The sequence below is a fragment of the Pongo abelii genome, chromosome 1 (genome assembly GCF_028885655.2).
Source record: "Pongo abelii isolate AG06213 chromosome 1, NHGRI_mPonAbe1-v2.0_pri, whole genome shotgun sequence".
NCBI lineage: Eukaryota > Metazoa > Chordata > Mammalia > Primates > Hominidae > Pongo > Pongo abelii.
Window position 1 is genome coordinate 199810605 of NC_071985.2, and position 17597 is coordinate 199828201.

Consider the following 17597-nt stretch of genomic DNA (forward strand, 5'->3'; position numbering starts at 1 on the left):
GGGGATGGCGCTAAGCCATTCAAGAGGGATCTGCCCCCATGAGTCCCACCAGGCCCCACCTCGAACATTGGGGATTACATTTCAACCTGAGATTTGGAGGAGACAAAAAACCAAACTATATATTTTTTGTTTTTTGTTGGTTTTGTTGCTTAACATGAAATTTATGACCAGCTAATAATGGGTTGCAATCCACTGTTTAATACATTTAGCTATAAATTCTTCCTCACCTTTCACCTTTTCAAGAATCTTATGCTTCAAATAATTCTTCCTTCTTCTGCTAACTCTTCAGCCACTTCCCTTCTGCCAGTTGCATTCCATCAACATTGAAATTTTCTCAGGCTGCTTGCATCTAAAAAAAACAAAACAAAACAAAACAAAACAAAAACCCATCTTGGCTGGGCACAGTGGCTCATGCCTGTAATCCCAGCACTTTGGGAGGCCAAGGCAGGCAGATCATGAGGTCAAAAGATCAAGACCATCGTGGCCAATATGGTGAAACCTTATCTCTACTAAAAATACAAAAAAAAAAAAAAATTAGCTGGGTGTGGTGGCACACACCTGTAGTCCCAGCTACTAAGGAGGCTGACACAGGAGTGCTTGAACCCAGGAGGCAGAGGTTACGGTGAGCCGAGATTGCGCCACTGCACTCCAGCCTGGCAACAAAGTGAGACTCCGTCTCAATAATAATAATTTAAAAAAGCATCTTTCTTCACACCCTCATCTCCTTGCAGGTTCTCTAAGTCTCTTTCATACCCAAACTTCTGTAGCAGGATGTCTATGTACCCTTGCTGTGTTCATTTCTCACCTCCCAGTACCCTGTTACCCCACTCCATTCTGATTTCTGAGTCCACCACGTCTCTGAAATTGCTCTCAACGAAACTCACCAATGAGTCTCATGTTGCTGAAACCCAGTGGATCATTTTTAGCCTAGATGATACATGGTGCTCAGCAGTCTTTCAAAACAGATGTCCCTTCCTCCTTCTGGAAACCCTCTTTCCTTGTCTGTATGACACCACTCTCCTGTGTTTTCTCCTACCTCTTGACTGCTTGGTCCCTATCTGCCCTGCCAGTCTCCTTTCTCTCAAAAAGTTCAATGCCATCTTTTTTTTTTTTTTTTGCCAACTCAATAGCTCCGTTGTTTTAAGTTTTTGTTTTCTAATAATATTATATGTTTTTTCACCTCTTTATTAATCAACTTTATTTATTCTTTGTTGGTTGCCTCTTAATTTTCTTGGCCAATATTTCTATGTTGAGTGTACATCTTTCTATCAAATTCCAATTCTTCATAGATGAAGGATAGTAAATATTTCAATGTAGTAACTTGCACATATTTTCTGTCCATTTGTCTCTCATTATTCAGCTTTTGTTTATGGTGATTTTTGAAATCTAAAATCTTCCATTTCTGTAGTTTAAAATTTCCCTTATGATTTCTAATTTTGGTGTAATACTAATAAAGTCCTTCCTTGCCTCCAACATTATACAAATATTCCTTATATTTTCTTCTAGGACTTCTCTGGTACATGGAATGAAGTGTGGACCTAATTTTGTCATTAACTGGCTAGCCATTTGTTCTAGCATCAGGTATTGATCAATCAGCCCTCTCTCTGCTAATTTGAAAAGCCCCCTTCATCATATATTTTTGGTTCCTTTTCTGGACTTTCTTTTCCAGCTCTGTTGATCTCTGTTTTGAAGTCAGTATAGTATAAATTATATTATTACAGCTTTATAATATGTTTTAGTATTTAATATCTGGGTTGGCAAGCCCTTCCTCCTCTGGGAGGAAGTAGGTGTCATGGTCGAGAGCTTGGGCTCTGGTACTGGCCTGACTGGTTCATCTTCCCAGCTCTATCATCTACAGTGACTGTATGACCATGGGCAGATTAATTTAACATTTGGACTCAGCGTCTGTCTCTGTAAAGTAGGTTAATAATAGTACCTATCTCAGAGGGTTGCTGTGAGAGTTAATGAGTTGAGATACAGGAAGCTCTCAGAATGCCAACTAACACCTTATATGCTATTATTCCTTATCTGTCTCAAGGAGAGCTTGGCTGTTTTCACCTGTTTACCAACAGATGGATCTTGCAATGGTTTTAAGTTCCAGAAAAAAAAAAATCTGACCTGGAATTGTGTTAAATTTGTACCATGATTTAGGACACTTTTCATCTTAGTAATATGAATTATTTTCACCCAGGAACATAGTTTGCCTCTCCATTAAAAATTTTTTTCTTCCTATCAGTACAGTTTTGTTGTTTTTGTTGTGTAGGTCATGTTGGCTTATTGTTGTAGGGTTGAATTAGATTTTCTAGCACTTTGCATGAAGGATTTTCTATACTGTAGGTGTGTCCTGTGTTGGTGGATATGATTGTGTATGTATCATACATATCATTGTTATGGGAGTATTGTATCAAAATCAATTTAAATAGCATGGTTATTACAAGTTTGTTTATAGTTTTGTAGCACTGGCCATGAAATCACCTACCCACTAAGTATTTTCCAGTTTCCTCAGGTTTTTCCCTTCATGCTAATTTTGGTAATTCAAATTTCTCTAGGAAATTCTCCATCTTATCCATATTTCATACGTTATGTATACTATTCTTTTATAGTTGGATTATCACCTTAGTGTTATTATAGCCTCCTATCTCTATGTACATTTATCTTTTCTATTTCTACTTATTGAAAAAACCAATCAGAAATTTTTATTGATCTCTTCAGAAGCCAATTTTTTTTTCTGTTTTCATCTTTTCTAAATTTATTCTCTCTTCTCTCCTTAATCATGTTCAGTTATTCTTTTGGTAACTTTTTAAGTATAAACACTAATTGCACTTATTTTATTTCTTTATTGTTTAATCATGAATAAAGCTATGAATTTTCTCCTTACTACAGCTTTGGTCTAGTATCATCATCATTATAAGAAGTCTGCATTGGCCGGGCGCAGTGGCTCACGCCTGTAATCCCAGCACTTTGGGAGGCCAAGGCAGGTGGATCACGAGGTCAGGAGATCGAGACCATCCTGGCTAACACGGTGAAACCCCGTCTCTACTAAAAATACAAAAAAATTAGCCGGGCGAGGTGGCGGGCACCTGTAGTCCCAGCTACTCGGGAGGCTGAGGCAGGAGAATGGTGTGAACCTGGGGTGTGGAGCCTGCAGTGAGCCGAGATCGGGCCACTGCACTCCAGCCTGGGTGACAGCAAGACTCCGTCTCAAAAAAAAAAAAAAAAAAAGTCTGTATTGACAGCTTTGTTTCCTCATTGAACTAAGGAACTTATTTGGAAAGAGTTTTATGAATTGTTAAGTGATTATGGATTTTTCTTTGTTCTTTTCTTATTGACGTCTAGTTTATTTGTACTGTGAACAGAAAATGTGGCCCAACAGTTTTTGCATTGTGGTAGAATTTATGGGGATTTTCTTATAGCCTAATGTAAGGTCAATTTTGTAATAGTCCATGGGCACCTGTAAAGAAGTTTGCATTCCTTGTTTGAAGACTACAGAGTTTCATATAATATACACACTCATAATATTTTCAGATCCTTTTTATCTTGATCTTGATTTCAGGGTAGTATATTTTATTTTGTCTCTTTCATGCTTTTGGACATAAAGTATTATAACTGTCATATCTTTATTTTGTAATGGGCTCATTATCCATGTTTTAAATATGATATTTGGATTTTGTATTAGGTCTCTATCAGGACTATTGAAAACTCTCTTTGTTTGGTGACAACACCAAAAGAAAAACATAATAAAAGAGGGGTCTTCAACAAGCCCCTTTTATTTTCTACTCAAGCTCATGTTAAATAATAACCTAATATAATGCACAGTAATTACACATCTACCTGTTAATAAGTTTCCCACCTTTATTATTTGTCAACAATCTGACGCTTCTGACTTAGAAGTTTAGTCAAGGTCAAGATCCATGAGCACAGCCTGGTCACTACTCTGAAGGAGGAAGCTGCCTGATCTCCTTCTTTTAACCTGGGTGATTGAGGGTGATGAGATCCAATTACAACTTTTTAAAAATCCCTCCCTCATTTGGGACACTGAGAAGCAGTGTCTTCCTATTCTCTTACAGAAATATTACAATACAACATGCATACATAATTTTCCAGAGCAAGAAAGATTAGATCTTTGTAAGACAACGCACACTTCCTCTTCCTGTCCTTGCTGCAACAGGTCTGAGTACTCTCTTGAGATGGAAGACAGAGCTTTATAAGGCCACATTCTTGTTCTAAGAGTGTCAGTTTATCAGCCCTGTCTCCTTCCAGGTATAATAAGAAATGCCTCTTGGTAGCTGTCCAGAAAACTCTTGGCATAAGAAAAGGATCATCCAAGAGTCAGGTGTAATATAATATCCAAGGATCTGATATGAATATTAAAATTCCTTTTTTGTTGTTCACATTTGCCTCCACCAGTAGTTCTCAAACCCTGGCTGCAATTTGGGATCACCTGGGGAACTTTTTAAAATCAGTGATGCCCTGAGCCCAGTCCACCAATTAAATAGGAATATTTGAGACTTGTATTGATAAATTACAACACTCTTCTAATGTAAAGCCTGAGATATCTTGGCCCATTCCTTTACTTTTGAGTATTCAGAGTCACTTTGTCTTAGCTGTGTGTTTTGTCCCAAAGAGAGGGTTATATATTACTAGGAGATTAACCTGTACACATTTATTGTCATAAATGATGTTTTATCTTTTGTAAAGCATCTTACATTACAACCCCCCTACCCCATGCTTCCTTGTTTTTCCTTTGAATTTCTTTTTTCCTCCCTGAACTGACTACTTTGCTTTTTCCCCTTTGGTAATTTTGAAGATAAGCTATTTCATATTCTATTACTAATTACACCTAACATCTTTAAAAGCATGCTCCAACCTATATTTCTCTAATTAACCACAGAAACTGCAAAACAGGATTTCTTGCAAGATGAGCAAATTAGCATATCTCCTTGCTCCAACTTTACTCTTTGTGTCAGTATAATCTGGAATATTCTACCCTAGAGTTTGGGCAAGAATAATGTCTTATATTTTCTGTTCCAAGGAATATTTGTTACACTTGCATTTCATTTTATAACTATGTTTACATAAATTATTTAAATTCATTACCATATTGGTTTATTTGCTCATTGTCAATCTTTTTTTATGCTTTTTGTTAACCACAACTTTATCCTACTTGAGTTTGTTGTTTAAATTCATCTCTTGGTTGGATAGGAGACATCTTTGAGTGGATGTGAGTAGGACATTTTTTGAGGCCTTTGATATTTAAGAGCAGCTTTCTGTTGCCTTTGCTGTTTAACAACTTGGCTCATTCATACCCTTTTCCACTGTAAATTATTTAGGGGCACATCTGTACTATGTCTAAGATAAATACATAGAGAGTTACAGCACAGCATTTTTCTCTATTTTCCAGAGTTGGCACAGGTATCCATCTATTAATATTTGTACAGGCTTTGGTCAATCTGTTGGTTGAGGTTTGGAGTGGGATGGGGTTATGAGACCCACATGTTCATTTCACCTTCTTTCAGAATGGTTTCAACCATTAGGTACTCATTGATTCATTCAGCAAATATTGGTTGAGCACCTACAATGTGTCAGGCATTGTGGGAGCCACTAGGGATTCAGCAGAATCAGATGAGATTTCCGCTGTCATGGAAGATCTGTGTATGTGTTGGGGAGAGGGAAGGACTGACCATCAACAGCTAAACATGTAAACAAGATAATTTTGGAGAATGATAAGCAGAGCTATCATATATAGCTGCTCAAATTGCAAAATGGTGCCCCTGGAGCTTTGCAACATGGCAATCCTGGTAAAAGGTTCTAGAGAAAAAATAATACACTGATAGAGTGATGGAGGTAGGGAAAGGGTCTCAGGCCTTATTAATGAAATACTCCTCTGTAGCAAATTTATTTGCTCACATACTCACAGTGCCCCTGGCCATCTTCCCTCTGAAACTGTAGCACCTTTCTTTGTCTTCATCTGCCTTGGACTTGTTCAGCAGGCCCTGTGACTTGCCCCCTCTGTCTTCAAGGTCTTTGCCTTTGGGTTTTGATTCCTCATTATTTGTATTATGTTCCCAACTGAACTCCCACAAAGCTGGAGACAAGATGGCTGTGTGGGGGCATCCATGTCTAGCCTAGAGACTCCCAATTCAGTGCTAATGTAATATTTCAAGTCGACAGATGAATCTTCAGCAGATTTGAGGAACGGTCACATAGGCCCAGTGGGAAGTGTTATTCTCATACTGAGAGACACGCTGGGGGGTTAGTAAGAGCTTGGTCTCTAGAATCAGGCTGCATTGATTTGGCCTTGGCGCTACCATTTACTGGCCCTGCATTACTTAACCTCTGTGTGCCTCAGTGTCTTCATCTTTAAATGGGGTTAATAACAATACCTACCTCGTAGCGTTATAGTGACAGTTAAATTGAGTAATTGATGAAAGTGCTTAGAATGGTGTTTACTCTTAGTAAACCCTCAATAATGTATAATAATAGTTGCCATTAGCTATATATTGCATTACCTAAAAGCTTTTTCATGTCCTTCTCTCCCCTTGGTTCGAATACTTTCTATACTTAAAATATACATGGATTACAGGGATGAGACTGAATATGTCTTAAGAACCAGGCTTACTTTGCTGAATTGCATGGGAGGGCTTTTACAGCTGCAGACTGGAAAAGAAATACTTAATGCAGAAAAGGGGGAGCTGGGCAGAGTCAGGGAGAATCAAGACTAAACTCATCACAAGGAGTCACCAATTTTTTTGTTTTAATGTATTTTCCCCCCTTTGGCAAACATGATTTTATTATTTTTCATCTTAGCATCATTACATTTAGTAAGTCAAATATTTTACTCCCTTAAATATCAATTTAATTAACACCAAACATCTATATAAATGTTATAAATGGACTTAAACGTTTATCCATATTTGGAACTACCTTTTTTATACTTGTATATCTTAAAAGATGTTTAGAATGAACCTACAGCATTTTTACAATCAGAAAAATTAAATATTTCATTTTGAATGCCTATGACCCTGATACAGTTTTTATTTGGGGACTCATGTCCAGTCTTTATCCATATATAAACAATATTTAATAGCTGTAATCAAAAGCGTGCATATAATTTTATGATCTACTGCTTTATTTAAAATTATGTTTAACATTCTTTCTACAGGGTCATATTTATCACTTTAATGATTGCACTCAAACTGTATCATATTAAAGGCTATAATTTACCTCACATTATTGGGCTGACATATAGTTTGTTCGCATTTTTCCTCTATAATGAAATTATGTCATTGTAAACATCTTTGGCTAGGTGGCTCTTTTTCTTTTGAATTAATTCCTAGAGATTACTGAGTCAGTCTTTGAGTAGTTTTGTGGCTCTGGATAAGAACTTACATACTCCCTTCAAAAAGGATCCTATCAGTTTTGCTCTGCAATTGGCAATAAATGCATGTATGAGATTCCATGAAGCCTCAACAATATTGGATTCTATATTTTTTCTTTATTTTTGCTATTGAGACGGACTGTGTTGTCATATTAATTCTATTTTCTTTCATATGAATCCTCTAAGCACTCTCTTTACTCATCTTGGTGATGTTCTTAGATAATTATAAAGGTTCTAATTCAATATTGATATTTTTCCTGTGTCATAAGCTTGTGATTATTTTTTTCATTTTATTATTTTCTTTTATAATTTTGTTTTAGTATTTGTTTTCTCATTTACAGCACTTTCTTTGCCTATTCTTATTCCAGGGTCTGCTAGTAGTTGGCATAAAAATAGCTTAAAATAAGGGTTTTTGGAAGGGTGGATCCTTAGGGTGAAATAGGGGAGAGAGAACAGGACGTGGACAGGGATCACAATGGACGCTGTCACCTCCCTCCCCCAGTTTCTTCAGAAGCTTTGGTCTCTGAAAGATGGTGCTCCTGGCGCCTCTTCAGCATAGCGTGGTATCTTGGGGTTGTCAGAATCCCATGGCACACCTATCATTTTTCCATCAAAAATGTTTGAAGGAGACAAATGGTCCTGGACTGTCTCCACCCAGTTACCGCCTGGGGAATTAGCACCGCTGTGTCATTAAGCAATGTCCTTTCCTACTGCTATAAACCCAGCTGAGAGGGGTCAGGGACTGTGACTCTACACTTAGGCTTGAGTTATGGCTTTGCCCCACCCAAGGCACCCAAAGCACGAAGACACTGCCTAGGTGAGCGTGCTGACCAGGGGAGAGGGGCCAAGAGAAGACCAGTTCTGCCATGTCTGCCTTTTGCCAAAGGGGCCCTACCCATTGCTAAGTCCAGCATGGAGCCCAGCATGTCTCCCCGCCTGGAGCTCAGAGCCCAGCCATTCCAGCCCAACCCTTGTGCCACTCTTTCTTTCTATTGCTTTTTAGACTAAGAAGATGTTCCCCCTGCCAGCCCTCAGTGGTGCAGGCAGAATGTTGGGGATGCTTACTGACCTCTACTGCTCTTCTCTTGCAGTCTCCTGCTTCTTCAACTTCACCAGCCCATCTGGGGTTGTCCTGTCTCCTAACTACCCAGAGGACTATGGCAACCACCTCCACTGTGTCTGGCTCATCCTGGCCAGGCCTGAGAGCCGCATCCACCTGGCCTTCAACGACATTGACGTGGAGCCTCAGTTTGATTTCCTGGTCATCAAGGATGGGGCCACCGCTGAGGCGCCCGTCCTGGGCACCTTCTCAGGAAACCAGCTTCCCTCCTCCATCACAAGCAGTGGCCATGTGGCCCGTCTCGAGTTCCAGACTGACCACTCCACAGGGAAGAGGGGCTTCAACATCACTTTTACCAGTGAGTCCTCCCTCTGTCACCAGCTGGCCCTCCATCTGAGTGTCTGCCTCTGAGGATGATCGAAGGTGCTCCCATGGAGGGAGGAGGGGGTGTGGATGGGGCAGTTCCCAGGGCATTGCAGGGCTGCAGTGCCCAGGCATGGAGCTCCCAGCATGACCAAGAAAGGGCACAAAGCACTGGCTGCCAGGCAGGGTGCTGTTTTCTGGAAGTCCCTCTCTGAAGGGCATTTATCTCCCCTAGTTGTGATATATAATGTAAAAGGAACCTGGAACCTCATTTTAGCCCCAACCTTCCCCATCCTACAAGAACCAACCAGAACTAGGGAGGGCCCAAGAGAAAGAAAGCTTCTATCATTCTCATTGGTTTCTGATGCCCTCTCTGAGGTGCTCTCCTAAATTCCTGAATGCCTGCCTGCTGCTGACCTCTGAGTTCCTGGTGGGGCTGCTCACTTTGCTTTGCCCAGTTCCCATTCCCATAGTCAAATCAGAATCAAAGCTTTGGAGCAACACTTCTGTTGGGCTCCCAGACTTATTGGGGACAACTCTTAGGGAATTTCCTCATAGCCCCTCTCAGGGCCACCATCTGAAAGTTGCCACCTCCAGTTTCAATCTGGGCCCCTTCTCTAGAAGCAGCCTAAACTCAGCAGTGATTATTTTTATTTCTGTATCTCGTGGTTACAGAGGGGGTTGGGGGGGCAGAAGCTTAGAGACTAGAAATAGCAAGCCACCAAAGATAGCAAGAAGTGGTTATCAGGTCGTAAGAAGCTATAAATCCAGTGGACTTGGCTGATGACAAACAGTCAAGTGAGGCTGGAGGTGGGTCCATCTGAGCAATTACCTAGATCCTTTCCCAGAGGCTGCTTGTGAAGGGCAAGTCCCCAGTGCAAGCTCTGCTCCTTGCCCACAAACACTGATCTCCCAACTCCCATTGCCACCCTTGGCATAAAGGCCTTGCCTCCGTTTTCCACCTATCTCTGGAGTCCAGTTGGACTGAAGACATTAGGTGTTACCTGGTGGGCCATTTGGGACCCCCAATTCCAAGAGACCAGCCAGGTAAAGCCCATTCCATTCCCCTCACCACTCTTCTTTAGGCACAATTAACCTTCTCAGGGCATGTCTCCTCCAGGAGATTCCTGTTTCATCCCCTGTGGGCAGGAAGAAGCAAGGGGAGAGCCTAGTTCTGTCTTTCCTAACCAGCACTGACCATGCTGCTTCATGCTAGAAAGGAGCAAATATGCATTTCTTATCTTTATATCCCTTGGCCCAGCACAGGGCCTGGTGTGTGCTAAGGATCAGCAAATGTTTATGGAATGGGAGGATCCATGAATGAGTAAATGCTTTTTCTTGCCCTGGCGGAGTGGGAAGAACAGGGATAAGAGGTATCCTGGGGGAGCACACTTATCCAGGATGGTGAGGGCCAAGAACTCTTGTGGGTTTGCAGCATGTGTGGACACTGAGTGGACACTTGGGAGGAGGAGGCAGCTGATGGCCCAGGGGCTGAGCTTCATCATGAGGGCAGCAGACTAACCTGAGGATAACTCTTACTCATGTTTCTTTCCAAGGTTTCTCTACCATTGTAAAAATGATACACATCCAATTTGTAAATACTCAAAAAATGGGACAGGTCAAAGGAGAGATGTTAACCACCACCCAAAATCCCTCCAGCCAGAAATGATCCTTGCCAACAATTGGTGGATGCTATTACAGATATCACACAGTTTTCTATGCATTTATACAAATAGACAGTTGGATGGATTGATAGAAATAATTTTTAAAAATCTGGGCCCCATCCTAGACCTGCTGAATTAGAATCACTAAAGGGATGGGGCCCCAGAATCTACATTTTTTATAGGCTTCTGAGGCAATCTGGATGCAGTCAGTGAAACAATCGTCCATGGCCAAGTGTCAGGGAATTACTGTAGTCTCTCCCACAGGACTTTAATCTCCTCCTACATCCCAACTGATGATCACTGAGGCTGAGCTTGAATTTGCCCAGTGTCAGGGAGCTTGCCTCCCCAGACAGCTCTCTCCATAGCTAGCAGGCACTCTAGATTTCAAGTCAACTTATGCTGACTTGAAATCTGTGTCCCTGTAACAAGGATCCGTGGTCCCACTTCCACTCCTGAACTCCTGGTAGCAAGGCTAATTCCTCTTCCACATGGAACATAATGAACAACAATGACAGTAGCTGCCATCCATTGAGCATCTACTGTGGGCTGAACCTGGTGCTGAGCACTCAACAGTCATCACTGGAAGCCTCACAACAAAAGCTCCATAAAGCAAGATCTACCCCTTTCACATGCCAGAAAACTGAGGTTTGGAAAGGTACACAGGGAGAAGTGGGTCCTTGACTCAGAGCTTTTGTTCCCAGATGTTGGAAATAGCTCCATATTCCTGCTATGTGCATTTGCATGTGTGTGTGTGTGTGTGCGTGTGTGCATGTGTGTGTTCATATGTGGGTGTGTGTATCTGTGCCTACATGTGTATGACTGATGGGTTTGAAAGAAAAATGCCTGGACTTCTGGGCCCCAAGCATCACTTTTTTTCCCACACCATATTTCTAAATGTCAGGGTGACTTCATGGTCATAGTTTCCAACGAAGAAGGGTTGGGAGACTCAAGTCTGGGCTGACCTAGGTGTTCAAATGGAAGGGTGTTGGGCATTCAACTGAAGCCCTACATGGGATCATCACAGTCATCTCCACATCAGAGGCTCCCTTACCTCATCTGCAATGGGAAGGGTCAGGTTTGCAGGCCTCTTGCCTCTAGCAAGATCCAACAGCCTCCAGAGCCACTGCTGTTTCTGAATGTGCAAATGTTTCTATCACTAGGGAATTTCAGAGGCCAAGAAATTTTTTTTCAAGTGGCCCATACCCATGCAGCCATGGATCCTGGTCTCCACTGGAAAGCTGCCATCCTCAGAACAACAGGGGTGAAAATAGAGCCTGGCTTCAGAGACATTTAGTAAAAGAACTGTGACACCCCTGCTGGAGGAAGGCAGGGAACATGCTTGGTAGAGACTGAGCAGGAAAGAGTATCTTCCCATGCAGAGGAGGGAAGAAGGAAGGGAACTCATCTTCAGTGAGCACTTGCCATCTGTCACGTGCTGCACCAAACAATCGCCACTCTCATATTCATATCAACTTTCATTTTACTTCTATCTCAGAATGACCCTGCAAGTGAAGGATGATCTCCATATTATCAGTCAGGAAACTAAGGCTCATCAGAATTGCATAAGTTGTCCAGGACCATGTAACGAATAAGAGGCAAAGCACGATTAAATCTACAGCGTTCTGACTCTGTCCTCTCCCTACTCTGCATTATCAATTGCCTGGGTGGAGTGAGAGGCAGCCCTAACAATAGGCAAGGAAATAAAGGAAATAGCTTCAGACAGGGTTAATTCTAGGGCACCTCCTTTATGATACTTAGAGTCTATTAGTGTCACAGAATTTAGAGTCCAGCTCACCTCAAGCAGAAATGATCCCGTAACTGTCTGAAGTTAGGGAAACTTGGAATGGATTTGACATTGAGGAGACAGATCAGCTCATTAACCACACTGAGCCTCAGTTTCCTCATTTGTAAAGTAGGGTAACAAGATCTACTTCATAGAATCATTATATGGTGTAAGTGAGCTAGCAGCAGAAACACTTAGCTTATTGCCTGATCTATAAATGTCCATTAGAATGCAGTGGGATTAGGTGCTCGGGAAGGCAGGAAATCAAGTTTAATGAGCACCTGCTTAATGCCCAGGTCCTAGAATGCCTAGCTCTCCCTCCAACATGGCAAGTTCTTGGGGAGGTGGTGGAGTTCTAGAGTTTACCATCCCAAGGAAGCTAATTTTCTTTGAGGATTCTTCTCTACTCCAGCAATGTCTGATCATGTCCTTGAACTCCATCTACACAGCCTTCCGACACAACGAGTGCCCGGATCCTGGCGTTCCAGTAAATGGCAAACGGTTTGGGGACAGCCTCCAGCTGGGCAGCTCCATCTCCTTCCTCTGTGATGAAGGCTTCCTTGGGACTCAGGGCTCAGAGACCATCACCTGCGTCCTGAAGGAGGGCAGCGTGGTCTGGAACAGCGCTGTGCTGCGGTGTGAAGGTAGGAGCCTGCAGGCTGGGAGCAGCGGCCATTGTCAGCCAGAGAGGCTGGGGAGCGGGAGCAAGCAGCCCAGGCCACGGTGGTTCCTTTCTGTGTTGGTCCCTCCTCTTCTCCGAAGACCAAGGGCTGGAATATTCACCCTCATGCTGGAATAGCAGGGGCTTCATAAGGCCACTGTGCATAGGAATTTAAATTATAACCAGAGATTAAAGTAGAGAAACAGCTCTGGACTGTCAGGCATCAAAAGTACGTCTTCTTTCAAATGAGAACTCTCTCAATATCACAGCCATTAAGAGCTCTGTTTCCAGCTCCTGCCCAGGGGAGCTCCGGCAGCCCAAAGTAGCATTGGCAGTGCTGCAAGTTTTCGGGTCTTTCAAGCTGCCTGTCACTCTTCCCTTCTCCACATGTTTATTTTCCCCATTTTCCTGGGATGTCTCCCAGTCTCGGCCTTTGTGCCCTGATAAATGCTGTCTTGATATCCTTGTGGTCAATCTCCAGGAGACTCAGGGCCAACCAGCCAGAAGAAACACAGCTTGCAGCAGGCACACGGCTTATGATGGCAGTTCTTCAGTAATGCCTCGCCACACAAGACAGTTTTTGACTCAGTTTTCAAGACCAGCCATCTGTTCCACCAAACTACAGACATTTAAAATACAGATAAAGCTTCTTGAGGCAGGAGTCAGGTTAAATTTGTGTACCAAGCATGGTGTACCAAGCATTTGTACACCAGGCAAATTTGTGTACCAAGCATTGTGTACCAACCATGGTACCTGGCAGAGAATAGGTGCTTAATAAATATTTGTGAATAATGGATGAATAGTGAGTATCCCAAGGGCCCCTTGGGGAAACTGACAGTGTCCAAGGAGACGAAAGCTGTGATTCTCTCCTTTTAGGAGGCAGAAACCTTCTTCCTCACATTTCATGTGATAGAAAGAGGATAGAGACTTAAGAGACCTCTTGACTTAACCCAATTCCTAAACTCAAATCTGGGCATAGTGGCCATGAACAGGAAGGACAGGAGAATGAAGAAGGGAGCATGCCTGAGAGAGAGTATTACCCAGAACTTACAAATGGGTGGATGGGAGACAAGGGACCACTGAGAACACTGGAGGTGGCAAGCAGTCCAGGTGGGCATTTGAGTGAGAGGGGCCCAAGCTGGGATCCTGGCAATTCACTTTTCCCCTTAAGCCTTTGTATTTTCCAGCTGGAAAAAAAAGGAGGGATAATGATAATTATCAGATGTGTATGGAGTAGGCAGTCCTGGTATAAAGTAAGTCCTCATAAGCTGCGCCTTCACTGTCACGTAAACTCCATGAGGTTAGGGAATCTTCCTTGGCCTCATATTCCCACAGCTGGTGTGTTGTTTGATACTTGGTAGATGCTCAATCAATACTGGTTGATGAGTCACTGAATGAATGAATGAATGAATGAATGAATGGCCTTTTAACTAGGCTAGAGCCTCCCTAATGAGAAGTATATCAATGAAAGGCCTCCAGAGCCCCGACTCTCACCAGACTGCCTGCTGTCTCCACCCTGCAACTTATCATCCAAGCCACCCTGGGGAAGTAACTTGACCTCTCTGTGCCTCAGTTGCCCCACTGTAAAATGCAGGTTGATAATGGGAACCTGCTTGAAGAGTTGTCTTGAGCATGCGCAGTTCTTGGAGCAGTGCCTGGTGAGAAGTAGCACTCAATAAGTGTTGGCCATTAGCGTTAACTTGATTTTAACTATTTCTTCATTGGACCAATCAGATCAGTATTTGCTCCACTTTGGGGGATCAAGTGGTGCGTTTCCATCCTTCCAGGAACTTGCCCCAACTGTGACATGAATAGACATTTTTTTCTGACTTCCAAGTTTCCCACAGTGTGGTCTGTACAACCTCATCTGCCATTCTTCCTCAGTGCAATCAGCACTTTTGGAAAGAACAGAAGCTTTGGAGTTAGAGAAACAACACGAAACTCAGTTTCCATGCTTCCCAGCTGTAGAATTAATAGGCTTAGGTTAAGTAACTTGACCTAGACCTCAGGTCCCTCATTGGCAACAGGAGAATAAGTATGCATATCTGATGGAGTTATTTGCTGGTGAAACAGGTCACCGTACAAAGCATCCATGCAGAACCCAGTCTGGAGGGTTGTAAATCGGTGGTCTTTCACCTTCCTACAGAGCAGCCCGCTCGTTTTCCCTTGCACTCATTGACCACTTCTAATTTCTTTAGTGTTGGTTCGTATCTCTGAGATCTTCCCTGCTGTCTCTAGCTCACCTGATCTCTTCCTTCTCCTAATTTCTATTATTTTTCATGGGCCACCACCACTGGACCACTTTCTTGGATACTGGTTCTTACCATTATTACATTTACCAGTTCCACAGGCCTTGGTCCTGTCTCCCCACCAAGACTGTGAGCGGTCTCAGGGCAGAAGGCCAGATTCCCATTGCCCCTGAGCCTGCAGGGGCTTAGTCCCAAATTAGTTGACCGCTCTGAGGAACCCTCAGGAATTAGTAACTGCACAATCCTCCTCTCCATCCCCCACCCTCCTGAATCAAGTGCTCCTAGACTAGTTCTGCGATGCATTGAAACCTTCAAGGCCATGTATGAACACGTGAGATAATTTGACCTTTGTTAATGGATCTTCAAGTGGCTCACTATTTTTTTTGTTGTTGTTGTTGAGACGGAGTCACACTGTTGCCCAACCTGGAGTGCAGTGGCGCCATCTCGGCTCACTGCAAGCTCCACCTCCCAGGTTCGCACCATTCTCCTGTCTCAGCCTCCCGAGTAGCTGGGACTACAGGCGCCCGCCACCACACCTGGCTAATTTTTTTTTGTATTTTCAGTAGAGACAGGGTTTCACCGTGTTAGCCAAGATGGTCTCGATCTCCTGACCTCGTGATCCACCCACCTCAGCCTCCCGTGGCTCACTATTTCATAAGCAAGGTCTTCATTTTAAAGTTAAAAAGGTCTTTTTCATTCTGTCCCTGGAGGGGGAAATGCTGTAGGGTTGGGGCAGTAGGCACTAGAAGTAAGGGACAGTCTATTGGAGACCCTGACCCCAGGGAGAGCCTGCTCGGTTTTCTCAGAGTGATGGGCATTTGATGCCAGCCTGGTTTTCAGGGATCTGGGGAGTAGCATGTCAGGCAGAGTGTGAGAGCCTGATGCCACTTAGGGTGGCTGAATCCCAGCCTTAAAACCTTAGACAGCGCTGGCTAAAGAAGCCCCTGGGAACCTGTCCCTTCTTGGCTCCTCTCCCTGCTTTTGTCTGAGCCTTGGTAGAGCTCTGCTTTGCAATCAGCATCTTTGTCTTTTCCGTTTTTTTCTAGTTTTGTTTTTGATTAAGTGTCCCCACCTTGTGGACAATTAAATGCAGAAGCTAATGGTCTTTTCGAAAATCTTTTAATATATGCTAAGAGCCACTTAGCTTTTGAGAGGCTATAATAGGACAAGAGAGACGATGCCTTCTCCTAAATTTAGAAAGAAGGATGATTATCTGGAGGATCTAAAGCAGGGGTCGGCAAACTTTTTCTTAAAGGGCCAGATAGGAAGTATTTGCAACTGTGTGGGCTATAACTCTGCTGTCCTAATGCAACAACAGTCTTAGACAATACGGAAGTGATTGGGCTAGATTGACCAAGTCTGTGATCTTGAGTTCACAGGACACAGGAGTCCCTTATGTTTAAAATCAGAAATTTCCCAAGAAAGACTTCTGGGTAGTGAAGGCAGCTACACTGGCGTACCTGCCTGACTTTCTCTCCCCTACACTTACCTCTTCCTTGTCTCTTTAAAGGAAAAATAATCATACCCCACTAGGATAAGTGTCTTACAGTGTCACCTCATTTCAACCTTGCACCAGTCCTAGGAAATAGATGTCGTTATTGTCCCTACTGGGACACAGAGAAGTTAAGTCACCTGCATAGGATCTTCCCAGCTTGTAAGTGATGGAGCCAGAATTCAAATCCAGACTCTTGGATACCCTGTTACTGTATTTTTCTTGAATTATATCACTGAAGAGAATATAGTTTCCAACACATCTATGAAAGACTTAAAAGCATCTCCAAATAGAATGAAAAGCAGGATTTCTACTTTCCACATCCCCGTAGAAAATTAAAAGGAAATACATTGCCTAATGCATAAGACAAAGAAGACAGGACATCACATGGAAACATCGGAAATTGACAGCGTGAAACAAAATGACAGCAGAAGACAAACATATCAATTATGATAATAAAAGTAATTAAACTCCCTATTAAAAGACAAAGAGCTGAGCTTTAAGAATATTCTGCTTGCAAGAAATACCACAAAAAAAGATAAATTATCTACAGTGAGTGTGTATTTTCTTTTTCTTCTTTTTTTTTTTTTGAGATGGAGTCTTGCTCTGTCATCCAGGCTGGAGTGCAGTGGCGTGATCTTGGCTCACTGCAGCCTCTGCCTCCTGAGTTCAAGTGATTCTTCTGCCTCAGCCTCCCGAGTAGCTGGGACTACAGGTGTATGCAACCATGCCTGGCTAATTTTTGTATTCTTAGTAGAGATGGGGTTTCACTATGTTGGCCAGACTGGTCTCAAACTCCTGACCTCATGATCTGCCAGCCTTGGCCTCCCAAAATGCGGGGATTACAGGCTTGAGTCACCACACCTGGCCCCTGTATTTTCATTTTTTAAATTTTAAAGAAATACTTGGAGGGTTGCTTGAGCCTGGGAATTAGAGGCTGCAGTGAG

At 42.8% G+C, this 17597-nt stretch overlaps 1 protein-coding gene across 7 annotated transcripts in view; it reads left to right on the top strand.

The window, feature by feature from the left end:
- CSMD2 (CUB and Sushi multiple domains 2) overlaps positions 1 to 17597 on the top strand; it is a 664749-nt gene that overhangs the window by 425324 nt on the left and 221828 nt on the right. For all 7 annotated transcript variants that reach the window (XM_054538082.2, XM_054538100.2, XM_054538088.1 and 4 more), the window contains 2 exons: positions 8470 to 8796; positions 12698 to 12892. In XM_054538082.2, coding sequence (XP_054394057.1) covers positions 8470 to 8796; positions 12698 to 12892 — 522 coding nt within the window. The remainder of the gene's footprint in view (positions 1 to 8469; positions 8797 to 12697; positions 12893 to 17597) is intronic.